This window comes from Hippocampus guttulatus, chromosome 5, assembly GCF_054856545.1.
Source record: "Hippocampus guttulatus isolate MCC_2025c chromosome 5, RoL_Hgut_1.0, whole genome shotgun sequence".
NCBI classification, from domain to species: Eukaryota; Metazoa; Chordata; class Actinopteri; order Syngnathiformes; family Syngnathidae; genus Hippocampus; species Hippocampus guttulatus.
The window spans coordinates 16,251,697-16,265,766 of NC_141265.1; the positions used below are offsets into that span (position 1 = coordinate 16,251,697).

The window sequence follows — 14,070 nt, forward strand, 5'->3', positions numbered from 1 at the left end:
ATGGAGTTCATGCGCTGTGAGGGATGCAGGAGGATAGTGCTGCAAACTGCAATGCCTCACTTTGACTGAAGAGCTCAAGGACTTCAGACCCCCCCTTCCCCGAAATCTTCTCTGGTGTGACTTTCAGGGGTCGCGTCCCAAACTGTTCCGCAGATGCTCACAAACTACACTAGGTGGAAGTAAACTACTCTGTTGTCCTTCTACGTCCTGTATCGCTATAAACCCATCGTTAATGTACGAAGTGAGCTATTTTGACTTTCGGGGGAAACCCTGAGTTATGGAAATGGCACATAAAAAGTTGGCCATTTGTAATTGCGTGTCGACGTGCGCATGGTGTAATCATGGGTAGAGCATGGGTGTGTTTTGCATGTGTCACACTTTCCCCTTGTTTCTCTGCCAAATGCGGTCGAGACGAAGAGCTTTGCAGTGGTACAAATTTCCTTGGTGGAAGTTACGGCGTGTGTTTTCTATTCGTCAACTGTCACACGTGTAGAAGTTGAGCGGCAACGCTGATGTGAAACTGTAAAGACGCACGCATAAGTGACAAGCATATGGCGGCGAACAAGCTGGCAGAGCGAGCGTGATGTATGGTAAGTCAAATAGGTTTTTATCTCATTATTATTTATTTATATATATATTTAAAAACAAAATGCACTTCCAAAATCAGGCATTTTTATGCTAAGTAGCGTCGTCAGTTTTTGCGAGATGTAACTCTTCAAATAACTTGTAATCTAATTTATTTACTTTTAAAAATCAAGAAATCAGTAAGTAACAAAATTACTTTTTCAAGGTAACTGTGACAACACTGCTCTTATGACAGCTCAATGTCCACAATTTGTGCATCTTTGAACTTTCTTTACCGCTTGTGCTCATTGGGATTGTGGGTGAGCTGGAGCTTCTGTCAGCTGAGTTTGGAAAAGAAGCAAGTTATGTCCTGCACTGGTCGCCAGCCAATTGCAACGCACAGATAGACAAACACCTATTCATACTCGCATTTACGACTAGTATGCACAGCAGTACACTGACTCCTTTGTTTCACCTGCACATTATCGTCACATGACGTCACACGAAGAACCATGTAATCAACATGGAAACACAAGGAGGGTCAGAGGTCATTGACTCATATCAAACCCCTTGGCAGTCAAGCATCGACTGTGCAGAGCAAGTCACAATTGGGCTTCTTAATAAACGGCTGCGTGGACTGAGCAATTTTTATTTTTTGTTTTCACATCATATCAGCGTGTGATGAGATGATGCATTGGAGCAGTTATTTGTTTATATGAGCCATTTAGGGAAGGACGCATTGCAGGAAGAGTAAATTTGTTACTACTGATTGTTCATTTTCGCCAAAGCTACATAGCAGGAAAATGCTGTGATGTAGCGTTCATTGTCAGTGTGAGTCAGTTTGGAATCAGGGAACTCATTGGATCCAGTGAGTCCGGTACAGCGCCGCCTCTTGCTAATTAGTCTCGTACCATCTTGGGTGGTCGTAACAGAACCCAATGACACATAAATGCTGGGATGTCGGAACAGAGGCGTGAGGTTTCACACTTCTCCAGCCAACCTGCACCTCCTGCTAACCACTGGCCCACCGCGCCACCTCCTGATTTGTCGTGTGATTATATGTAATTCTGATTATTATTGTTTTTACGTCACACCAGACCACCAGCTGAAGACTTCATCAAATTATCTGATTGCACGATGTTGAGTCACTGTGTAACAGTGCAAGTAGTTGTGGATATTTATAGATCACCATTGCTGGGGGGCGGCCTCGGTGGTTAGCGTGTTGACCTCACGGTGCATAGGTGCAGGGTTCGATTCTGGCTCTGGCCTCCCTGTGTGGATTTTGCATGTTCTCCTTGGGCCTGCGTGGGTTTTCTCCGGGTATTTCGGTTTCCTCCCACATTCCAAAAAACATGCATGCCAGGCTGATTGAACACTCTAAATTATCCCTCGGTGTGAGTGTGAGCGCGGATGGTTGTTCGTCTCTGTGTGCGGTGCAATTGGCTGGCAACCGGTTGAGGGTGTCCCCCGCCTACTGCCCAAAGACGACTGGGATAGGCTCCAGCATCCCCCATGACCCTTGTGAGGATGAAGTGAATTGGAAAATGGATGGATGGATGCATGGACCACTGCTGGGTAAAAATGAAAAATGGTTTATTGTGGAACTTCCACTGAGAGCTATTTTGCAGAATCTGTTCAAGTCTGTGGTATATAGGCAGACGGCACTAAACCAGATTATACTCATACAAACTCATGCCCTGGAGCTGGCATTGATAGGAATGCAAGCTCCCGGGAAACGTTGGCATCAATTTCAGTCAACAGCAGGAGGCGGTGCTACGTGAATTGTCTGCATCCTTGGATGGCTGAAAAAGGTTTTATGGGTATATGGTCTATAGTAGGGGTGTCAAACATACCGTTTCCCTTGGAGGGCCATTATGACTGAAACCATATAAAGAAGTCGAGAATATCTGTTGATTCAACTTTCATGAGGGGTTTGGTAACAAGAAACTGCTTAGGATATCTCTTATTTATTACATATGAGAATTAAAATTTTTGGTAGACATTTTAGAAAGCATCATGGAAGTTGACATGTTTGATCTGCTTTTGCGGGCTACATAAAATGACGTCGTGGGCCTGATCTGGCCCCTGGGCTTTGAGTTTGACACCTGTGGTCTATGGTGTATATACAGTCTCTCAATCGGGTTTATCATTTTGTCGGCTCAGACCTTTTTTCCAAGCTGACCGGGGAGGAACACCTCTCAAGAAAACCTTTCAGAGACGACCAATAATCACGCGTCTGCTGACTGATGGGAATGCTGGAGTTCATTGAGATGTGCGCGCACCGCCTTAGGTTAAGTGTTGTGATGACGACACGAGTCAAGTTCATGAATGAGTTTTCCGCTTTCGGATTGAGTGGGGAAAACGTAACGGGCCCCGCTTATTTCAGTCCAACTGCAGCGTAAAGGGAGCGCGAGCATCTTCCAAAGCAACAGCTGCCACACTTTCCGAGCAATGTGCGGAGATGAAAAGCAGCCGCGTATGACATGTCTGCTCGTCCCCCACTCACTTCAACCACTTTGATCCGGGAACACGTGGATATGTGTAAATGTTTATCTGACTTTAGCGTATTCCAGATGGTTCTCCCTTCTGAGAGGAGCGCCTTTTGAAAAGCCACGCTGAGAGATGCACTCTGTGGCGCTCGGCGAGGTTAAAGTTCAAGAGCGACATTACAGAAAAGGAGGAGGGATGGGAGAAGGGGTTCGTTGGTTCTTGGTGCCAACAAAGTTAAATGTCACATTTTTCCTTGAGCCACTCTTGCCATTTTATAATGGAGACTTAATGGAATATTATATAAGGCGCTTACTATTACTGTAATAATCAGGCCGTGTTTGTTTAGACCTTTGTTTTATTTATAGTTTTCTTTCAACATATCTCCTCAAAGTATCATGTTCAGGATGCTCCCGGCATGCAGATGTGGGCGGATACCGTCATGAGCCCAGTGATGAATGCGTGACTTTTGAACCTATAATGCAGCGTTCGCTCTTTGTACTTCCTTAAAAGGCAGCAGTGTACCTACACGGGTCATCACTTGATTTCGTAGCTTAAGCACAGGTGGTCTTCTTCTGTCGCCGATACTGTTGCTAAATTTAGAGGGAATATCGCAGGTCAAACACAATACTGAAGTTTTTCCCAAGGGTGCGCGGTGTGGAGCATTTCATGGAATAGACAACACACAAAGTTCTCCGGAATTCCCAGCATGGCATAGATACAATAAAATAGACTTCCCCTGGCACAAGAATGAAATCATTACGTCAAAATCACGTGCCCGTGTCTCTGAAAATAAAGCCCTTGATGCCTATTTTTATTCCGTTAACATTCTGTACCTTGTCGATGCAAATCTTTTCATTTTGGGATGAGCAAGGCAGGTTAGTGGTTTGAACATCTGCCTCACAGTCGAGAGGTCTTAGATTCAGATCTTGGCACAGACTCTGGCTTCCTGTGTGGATTTTGCAAGTTTTGTGTTGTCTCCGGATATTTCCTCCCACATTCCAAAAACATGGAAGTTCGGCTCATTGGAAACTTTATCCATGTGAGCGTGAATGATTATTTGTCTACATGTGCCCACTGCCCAGTGATTGACTGGCAAGCAGTCCAAAAGTCAGCTTGGATTGGCTCTGGCTCACCCTCGACCCAATGAGGATAAGTGTGAGTGACAGTGGATAATTCTCTACTGCTCGTTTTCGTCTTTATGGAGATTATGACTGCTCGAGAGCTTAATTTGTACTTTTTGGTTTTTAAGGTAATTCACACCACGCTGCCTCTCGCACACAGTCAGTTGCGATATGCTCCAGCTCATAGATGAGGACCTGCACTACACTGTAGGAAATAGTCGGATAGATGGAACGAGTGTAGCCAAAAAGCTAAAACGGACACGAATCCTTTTGATTCGCACTCAGCTGAAGTGCCGTAAGGTCATCAATGGCTAACAGCAGTTGAAACTTTAGAATTCTACTTTTTAAGCCACGGATGAGTGGTTACGAATGTGGCATGTGCCTCAAGGTCCCCAGGTTGTCGGCTGACGACTTGGTTTGACGTCGTGTAAACTTGCAAGCTGATGATGCTAGAGGGCCTGTGTGTGTGTGTGTGTGTGTGTGTGTGTGTGTGTGTGAGGGAGTGCGCGCAATGTGTATAATGACACGATGTGACGCGGTACATCAGGAAGGACCTCGGAGGGACACGAGTGAGTGGAGGAAGCAGAGAAGAAGAGAGAAGCAGCTGTGTCCCAGGGTTCATCTTGTGTTTTCCTTTCTCCTTGTCCGCCTGGACGTCCTGCCATTGTGTTTGTTTGCCTGCTTTAAAAAAAAAAATAAAAAAGTACCCCGTAAAAGGTTAAAAACACTGTGACCACAGTCGCTGCGGGGATTTGGGAATGGAAGGGGCGGGGCGGAGAGAGGGTTGGCTTGGATTTATGATATCTCATGAGATTGATGCGATGTGCTACATCCGGAAGCTTGCTGAACAACTTTTGTTTTTTGTTCCGGAACCCTGGAAGATTTTTTCCATTACAACTGTTGACATTTTTGCTGTTTTTTTTGGGACTGGGATAGTGCAATGTCACTCTCCTCGATGGCCTTTGCTAATGAAATTCCCAAGGATCCCGACTCCATTCAAATGAAAAAGCTACATGTGGGACTAAATTAAAGAAAAATAAAATCTGATACATTTAAAATAAATATATAACAATTCAACAAATATATAAGGAAGACAGAAAAACAAATAAATCAAATCACATTAAAAAATCAGAACATTTTTAACCAGAGTTTGATTTGGATGAAAGTTTGTGTACCCGTTGATATTGATGGCACAAGCCTAAATTTCATATTTTTGGTCAGTCCAAGCAGGGGTTTGGGAGGTACAGCCTTCCAAATGTTGACATTTTTATTTTTTCCAATATGTTTTTTGTTTTTAGCACTCATAAGGAGTAAGGATATTCATACCCTCAGCCTTTTACTAAATATACAGTACAATGAGTATTCAATGATATTCAACTTTCAATGAACGTTCAATGACATTCAATTTTCAGTATTCAAGGTTCTTTGTTTTGCAGAACATGAGAGATTACATTTCAGTAAAAAAAAAAAACTTATCACATGATACACAAGGTAAATTTCAAGGTAAAATTATAGGTAAAAAGATCAAGTTAGTAAAATACATTGAAAGGGGATGGATACCTTGACTCCTTATTCCTGCAAAAACAAAAAAAAAGTCAAAATTTGCCAGGCTGTTTTTCCCGAACTCCTACTCCGATTGATCTAAAATGTGAGATTTAGTGTTTTGTGATCACTATCAACAAGTACATCAAGTTTCATTCAAGTCAAAATCTGCTTAATTGAACCCAACGCACAACTTGACATGGAACAATCCAGTGTGATGTGAAGGTCCATAATAGAGTGCATGGCAAAGTAAATAAACACAAATAAACAAACATAACTAAACAGAAAAATTAGAACAACCCCCAGATGAATAAATAAATAAATACGGTTACAAATCAATTAGTAAACACGTACAAATGAATAAATTGACATGTAAATCATTGTGATCCTTATTCTAATTCCATGTGGGTTGACCTACATTTTCCTTCTTGTGATCTGATTTCGTTTTTAGAAAACACATATAGTTTACCTATCTTGAGTGCATTACATGCACAAAATATTAAAAATGAAATTTTCTCAGAGGGATGAAGAGCGCTCTTATGCCACACCCAACAACCGCAATAAACATTGTTAAACGAATAGCTCTGACAGCATAAATCAAAACCTAGCATTTTTATCTTTGTAAGGGCGGGATTTTCCTACACTCTACAGCTGCTGAGGGCGTTATTCACTTGCAATCTCATGGTTACAATTCCAATCAAAAGTGGCAAATGAATAAATTGAAAATGCACAAATGACCTGCGCCTCAAGACATTGGCATTCATTTGTCGGACTCACTTAAAATTGCATTAATTTACAGTACAGTGAGCTGTATATGGAGGAATGACTCATCCTCAGGATCCCATGGGAGCAAAATCAGCATTTATGATGGAAAGAAGCATTTTGCGTTGTAGAAATGTACAGTTTGTTTCTGGAATGTGTGGACAGAAATCTTCACAGCTCTCTGCTGACATCTGCAGGTCCGCTATCGTATTACAAGTTTAGGCAGAAATAAATGGCCACTCGCGGTCGAAAGAATGCTTTTACTCCTATGTGACGGTTCCAAACGAATACGAACCAAATTGTAGCCGGAATTAGAAATAGTGCAGTGTTATATTCGTCACAACCAGCAGTAGCTGTGGCGGGATTACCATTTGATTCAGTAACTTGACCACCATCTGAGTCCACTTCAACTGAATGTTGGCACAAAGTCAGGTTTCACACACGGAGCACGAATGTCCTACATTTCCCATAATGCACCCGCGCGTCACTTCCTGCTCAACTGGACGTATGTAAATTGTTCAATTCCATGCAAAAATGGATGCTTCGCTGTTAATAGATGGGGAGAAAAAAGACTGAAGACTTTATTTAAGGTACTTTGAGTAAATTTGTTATTCCAGAAGTAAGTGTCAAACTGGGTTCGAATCTCACATCGAGTCTTTCAATATCGGGTTTTCCTCTCAGTGCTTGATCTCAAATTCCAAAAAATAGTTTCACACTCTCAAGTGTTGAGCAGTCCTATAAATTGTGTAAGTCTGTTCTTGGAGTCATTTCACTTTCATTATCAATGCCTTAACTTGAATTTCAAACAGTTTCCACTTGACTCCCCCATGTGATAGCACAAAAACCAAACAATCATTTGAATTGCGTGAGTCATACTTGACGCTGGGAGACAAGACGTAAACCTCTCTCAGGAGGCTTTTTGGGAGCTGATTTACATTTCGAGTAAATATATTTCATCCTTCTGCTTAGGTGCTGTGAAATTGTTTTGAGGTGCAACAAAGGCCTGGTCGCATGTCAGCAGATAAACGGCAATGGAAATCCAGGCTGATCTGTTCGATATCACACTGTACTAATCCCACCTGCACCAAGTGACATTTATGTCTTTCCAATGGTGTGGGTGTGTGTGAGATTGCATTACATGAGCTGACGGTCCATCAATGCTTGATTGCAGCTGATTTATGTGGGGAGAGGCAGTGGAAAGGATAGGACAAGGTCGTGCTAACCCAACTCAGCCGCCAAAGATGTCATCCTCTCCTACGTCTCCCTGCAATAAAATCTCATCCCCATGAGCTTTTAACTCATCTTTTTGTCTTTTCTTTTTTTTAAATTATTATTATTTGGACCAGCATGATACATGAGCGTAGTCGCTGAAGGTGTGGTGGTCCGATCGCCGGACTTGTGTGCAGGCAGCGTGGGATCAGTTCCCACTCAATGATGATGTGGGTGTGAATGGTCGTTTGTCTCTATATATGCCCTGTGACTGGCTAGCGACCCGTCTAGGGTGTAGTCTGTCTTCTGGCTGAAGCCAGTTGCGATAGGCTCCAGCAATGCTTTGTTGAGGATAAGTGGTGTTGAAATTGGATGCGTGACCACTTGGAGGAGCCAACACAGCATTGGATGCTGCTAGGGGATGATTTTCTTTATTTTATCTTTTTTTCTTCCGAACCAGGACATTCGTTTAGGGGGAATACTAGCCAGATATTGAAGTATCATTGTCAATTTGACATGGTGGACATACAGTGATGCCACTAAGGTTGAAATCAATCTGTTCTTGAAATGTAGGCGATCTCCATTTTGTTTGAATTAGGAATTCATTTATCCCACCGGAAATATTCAATACATTCTGGAGTCAAGTTGTTACAATCACAATGGCGTTATTTGCCATACAGGGATGCTGTAATCAACGTAATAACAGACTTAACAGTAATGAAGGTGTTAAAAAAAGCTGTTGTTAATAGTAATTGCAAAACTGGCAAATCGTGTAGGACACTTTTGTGTGATGACTCGGTCTTAATTGTCATGCAACTGTAAAAAGAAGTTAACCACTCTTCATAACACAATGCTATAATGGCTGGGCAATATGACCTGATAATAACACTCAACCCTTTCTGACTTCCGGGTTGAGTGAACGCTGGCGCGTTTTGGCTGCCGCTGCTCAACCCGTATTGTTTTGTGTTTTTTGTTATTGTAAAGTGTCCTTGGGTGTCTTGAAAGGCGCTTATAAATAAAATGTATTATTATATTATTATAATAACTTTTTGTCACCCCAGGATTTGCTCTGCATGTTTCTCCTGATGTTTTCATTCCCATGCCTTAACTTGCATTCATTTACTCAGAAATAATAGTATGTGGATCTGAGAATTGAAGTGCCTCCTCTTGGAGGAAAAAAACCCATCCCTATTGTCAAAACATGTACAATATGTAAACGTGATCCTATAAATGAACATTTAAGACATTCATTTTGTGTTTTCTCATGCTCCCTCCAGCTTTCTTTTATAATGTAACATGATACAGCTGAGGCAGGTGACTGTAACATTTTTGTGGCTTGGAAGCACATACGTCAGGCCCAAACTTTCCAATATGCCGATCAATCACTTGTCTTGGCCGTCGTTAGCGAGAATGACTTCAATTGGGCTTTGTTTTTGCGACACACAAAACAATGTGAGAACGATTCCACTCGTGTTGGCTTTGCAAGAATTAACCACTTTGTTTTGAAAAAGTAGCATCATAAGGGTCGGAGGTTACCAAGATGGCTATCAAGGCACCACATAAAGCGCTTTCCAGTGAACATTTCATTCTTCTTTTGCAATGATTGTCAACAAAATTGTATTATATAGAGTACCGATGGCAGCGTTGTGCTTTCTTCCATTGCGTATTCTTTGCTCGCCATGGAATCCAACACGAAATGATAAATGTCAGCCATCAAAGAAGTGAGTAAGATTGATAATATGATTGGCAGAACTTCACCGTCGTCCCTCGGCGCTTGTGCTGATGCAATCTTTTGCAAAAGCTCTTTTTGACAGGTGCTCCATTCTAGTCAATAAGAATCTAAGCTTCACTGTTTGACGGTAATGCACAAGCGCCCATGGGCTTTTTTACAAATGGGGGTGGGGGGGGGGGAATAAATAAACATCTTGATTAATATGGCGAGTGCGCCGCTTTGCCTTCAAAGGGAATAAAAGCTTCAACAAGCTCATCTCCACTCATTGGTAGGCTACAGCCACAATGAAAGACTGAGTTACTTTTGAGGGATTACTCAATAAGCAGCCATGACAAGGAAAAGAAAAGAAAAAAAACCCACGTTTCACATGGCAAACTGAAATTCAGAAGGCCCGTTAGACAGCCGTGACCTTCCATGGCCGGATGGGCCCTTGTAGCCAGGATTGTTTTTCTGCCCTGCTTAATGTGATGAAGTGTCGCTGCACTCTTACCGATGGGCAGAAAGTTAAACAGAGGACAAATCGGTGGAGCGAAACTGCATTCACGGAGGCAAGAATAATAAGATCTTCGAGTTTATCCCAACCATCGTCCTATTTACGACGGAGGTTGTCCTCATGACACTGAAAACAAACAAACAAACAAAAACAAACCTCGGCAAAATTAGAAGTTGGGCAATTCAACTCACTAAGATTTGCGCTTGTGAAAATGTTTTTTTTTGGAGTTCAACTAAAATCTCCTGGAAATGTACGTATCAAAAGTCATACAAGTGAAGTGTGGGGGCCAAGTGAAGTTACCAACCCAGTACTGACTCAGTTCAATGTCCCCAACTTCAATTAAAAAATGAACACGCTAACACAATTCTGGGCGCTGGTGTACTACAGTAAAGTCCACAGTCTCCGCTTTGCTGCAGCAACCCTTCTTTTCCTCTCTTGATCTCTTTCCGGTGGCTGACCGTCTCCAGCAAATGGGGCTGCACTTTGGCGCAGTTTCCACTGCTGTACCTACTCAGTTTGGCATGACTGGACTTCCTATTAACACTTGAGCTGGAACTATTTTAAATCAGCTCTAGTTCCAAGCACGCTAGGTCAAAGCCACTAAAGGTGACATAAACCACTGTTGGTCACTGATTGGTCAAGCAGATTTCGTCATTGCCAAAGTGACAAAAAATCCTTTCTTTTAGCTTTCCACATTCTTCACTTTGCTGGATAGACCACTTTAGTCTCTTGTCAAATGAAACTGACCTTTACTGTGGCCAACTGTCTCCAGCTGATGGTGCTGCGCCCGTTGTACGTCGGAACAATTGCCGCAGGAGCCCTCACGCTCCTGAAATCAAGCCTGCCAACTTGCTGTCGGAAAACCAAATAACTCGGAGGCCCATTGTACATGAAATATGTAAAATGAAGGAGCGCGAGAATCGTGAAAACAAAACCTTGGTGATGCACGCAAGGGGATATTAAAAAGGTACAAGGCGGGTGCATTTAGAGACAACCACTCAGTAGAAAGTGATGGGCGGTACCATGACGAAAATAGCCATGAAGTAAAGACAAAAAAAAATTTACACAAAAAAATACTTACTGTGAGCAGGAGAATATTGGAAACAGTTTATGGTACAAAGAAATATGAACACTGTGTATGATGATGTCATGATAGTGCGTCATTCTCCTCTCAGATAAAACAACATGGAGCCGAGAGTTCCATGATGGCACTGCGCTAATTGAAATACTTTTTATACCAAAGTGTGTCACGATGCCGCTTTATTAACCAAGGTGAAGAATCCCGGGCTTTTTTTTTTTCAAAACATGAATTTGCCGTGTCACTTTTGAAAGGTTTGGAGCACGCCTTGAATTGAGAGAGAGGAATAGCTGAGCTGCAAAGTTATTTTTGTGCGTGACTCATTATGCAAGCCCGGTCTGCCGGAGTTCCCGGCAGATGCAAAATGTCAGCGCTTTCAGGAGCGCGTGTTCATTAGGCTCTCTCGGCATTGACACACTGCGCTAAAGGCTCCAAAGAAGAGCGGTGTAGACCGAAATGTCGGAATTAGCTCCCATTTCCGAACCAAAGTCTTGACAAACTCAAAGGAAATGGCTTGTTGAGCAATACTGAGGGGACTTTATTTTTCTATCCCTGAGGGGTAAAATATTCAAATAGATCTTGGTCTGACTTCATTTTCTGATGTTGCCGCTTTTTTTTTCTCCAAGAATGCAACTATATTCATCTAATAGTCAGACTTTTTTCCCGTGTAATATTTAGATTTTTGTTTATTGACATGACACTTTTCCTCTTATTTTGGGATGATTCCAACTTTTTGTTTCCTCAGTATGACTCCTTCCTAAAAAATTATTATTTTTTCCATATAAAATAACATTACTCTCAGAGCATCATTATTGTTGGAGTAGTTCTATTTTTTCCTCCCCAAAAATGACTAGTCGTGTAATGTTCTAATATTATCATTTATACATTTTTTTTTTACAAAAAACCCCAAACTTATTTTTTCAGAATACAACATTATTCTCATAAATTTACGATATTTGCGTCTGTTTCTTTGTTTGAGAGTGACATTTCTCTTCTAATATTGTCTGTGAATGAAATTTATATATATATATATATTTAATTGTGTGTGTGTGTGTGTGTGTGTGTGTGTGTGTGTGTGTAGGCGGCATCGTAGCAATATATCTGTTGCAACGATGAATCCTAGAGAGTACATATGCACCGCTTAACCATACATAGCCTGTGAGATGCCTATCTCTTCCTCTTTGGTTACATCCTATCTCAAGTCTGCAGTAATTACCCTGCCGGGCTGTCAGTCCGCATCTATTTACTGGAGAGGCTCTTGCTCGTTGGTCGCACGGCCACAGTGTAACTGACAGGGTCAAGAGGGAGTTCCCTGGCATCATGGCTCATGTTGCATGCAACGGCAAACGAGGTGGAGGCTGCGATTGTTTACTCGCTGTTGGGTAAGGTATTATTTGGGAACATATTTATCCAACTTGACGGAACGAGCACCAAGTTGCCCGCTGACTTGTTGATATCAACAAGAGGAGTTGTGATCAGAATGCTGAGACGCAAGTAGACTGTGTGGGAACACTTCAGTCAAATCACGGTCCCATTTGATTTATCTTTGCAGCCTTTAGTACTTGGGATGCTTTCTTGCGTTCACTGCAAATGACATTTTCCATTCGGTGCAGAACATTCAGTTCGAGTCCTGTCTGAAAAAAGGACAATAAAAAGGGAGGGAGGAGGCAGGTGTATACTGGGGGTTATTAGGCCAGGTAAACATAACAGGGTTGTGTAACTCTGGCTTTTAATTCACTGACCTTTACCTTTTTACAGCCTAATGCATTCTAATAGGCCAGTGGACCCCCCCCCCCCCCCCCCCCACACACACACACACATACACTTACAAGGTTGTCAAGGAGATCAGAGCATCACAGTGCTCTTATGAGATCAACCAAAAAAAGCTCAATATACAGATATCAAGCACATCTCGTTAAGCTACTTGCTCAACTCACACACACGCTGTTCTTCTTTTTCCTCAACAGCTCCCTTCCTGATAAACTGCGTGAGTGAGCCCTGCCTTTGTATTTGGAGGTTGCGCACACCATGCAAAAAAATGACCTGTCCGTGGATGACACCAGGCGGGACAGCGTGAGTAAAACACTCCTCGATCACTTTTTATGCCCTTCTGTTCTTTAAAAAAAATTTTTCTTTTAACCTTATTAAAAAAAAGTCCTTCACAAAGCCGTTGTACACGGGTATTTTTATGTATACGTACAGTCCCCTCAGAACTAAAATTAATTATTTTTGTTGCCTTCTAATTAAATTAAACTACCCAATTAGTGGGGGGGGCTGCATATTCACTTAATTGCAGACAGGTGGCACTTTCTATTGGTTTAAAAAAATGATTTTTAACTGGTATTGATCCTTTATGCCACAATTGTTTATTATTGTAAGCCACTATTACATTATGCACAGTTAGAACATGAAAGAATTTACTTAGATAATTATTCGATGAGAATGCATTGAACAGTCTCCCTTTCAATGTCGCCTTCAGTGTCACAAGGCAAAAAAAGTAGCGGTTCATAAGACGAAAATGACGCGAACCTGGATTAGTTGGGATGATTAGGTAAAGTGAATAAAAACTCCAGTGTTTTTGCTGAGGAAAAAGAGGATTTTTTTTTTTTAACCAAGATTTTACAGGACATGGTTCTGTTCACGAAGCAATCCATGTGGTGATGTCGCCCTCTGCAGAAAATCAGCCAGGAACATAACGTTACCTTCTCAGATGATGTCAGCTTTATCTATCACTCACCTGTCTCGATTTAATCGACGTTCCTTCGAAGTCCTGATAAGCGCCGGCCTCTTTGAGCGGATGTTTAATTCGAGCCGGAGCTTGCATTGACAAGCCGCGTATGCTACTGGCCTTTTCTTCTCAGGCATGAACAAGAAATTCGATTTTACTTGATACCTCTCGACCCCCAGATGGAAGTCTTCCAAATGGGCTGACATGAGAGAGGAAATGCATCGGGTACACAGATGGCGCATTTCTCTCCGCAGGAAATGCACTAAAGGCGAAAACGGTAATTTGATGTGAAATGTAAATGGCGGATTTTCCATTGCTGTCGTGTGTCTGTCGCATGACTTGGAAAGTATG

General features: G+C 42.1%; 1 protein-coding gene across 1 annotated transcript in view; it reads left to right on the top strand.

Moving 5' to 3' along the window:
* Positions 1-14,070, top strand: part of LOC147205267 (3',5'-cyclic-AMP phosphodiesterase 4D-like) — a 28,462-nt gene that overhangs the window by 209 nt on the left and 14,183 nt on the right. Inside the window, exon 2 of the mRNA XM_086110707.1 lies at positions 12,959-13,064. Coding sequence (XP_085966833.1) covers positions 13,020-13,064 — 45 coding nt within the window. The 5' untranslated portion in view covers positions 12,959-13,019. The remainder of the gene's footprint in view (positions 1-12,958; positions 13,065-14,070) is intronic.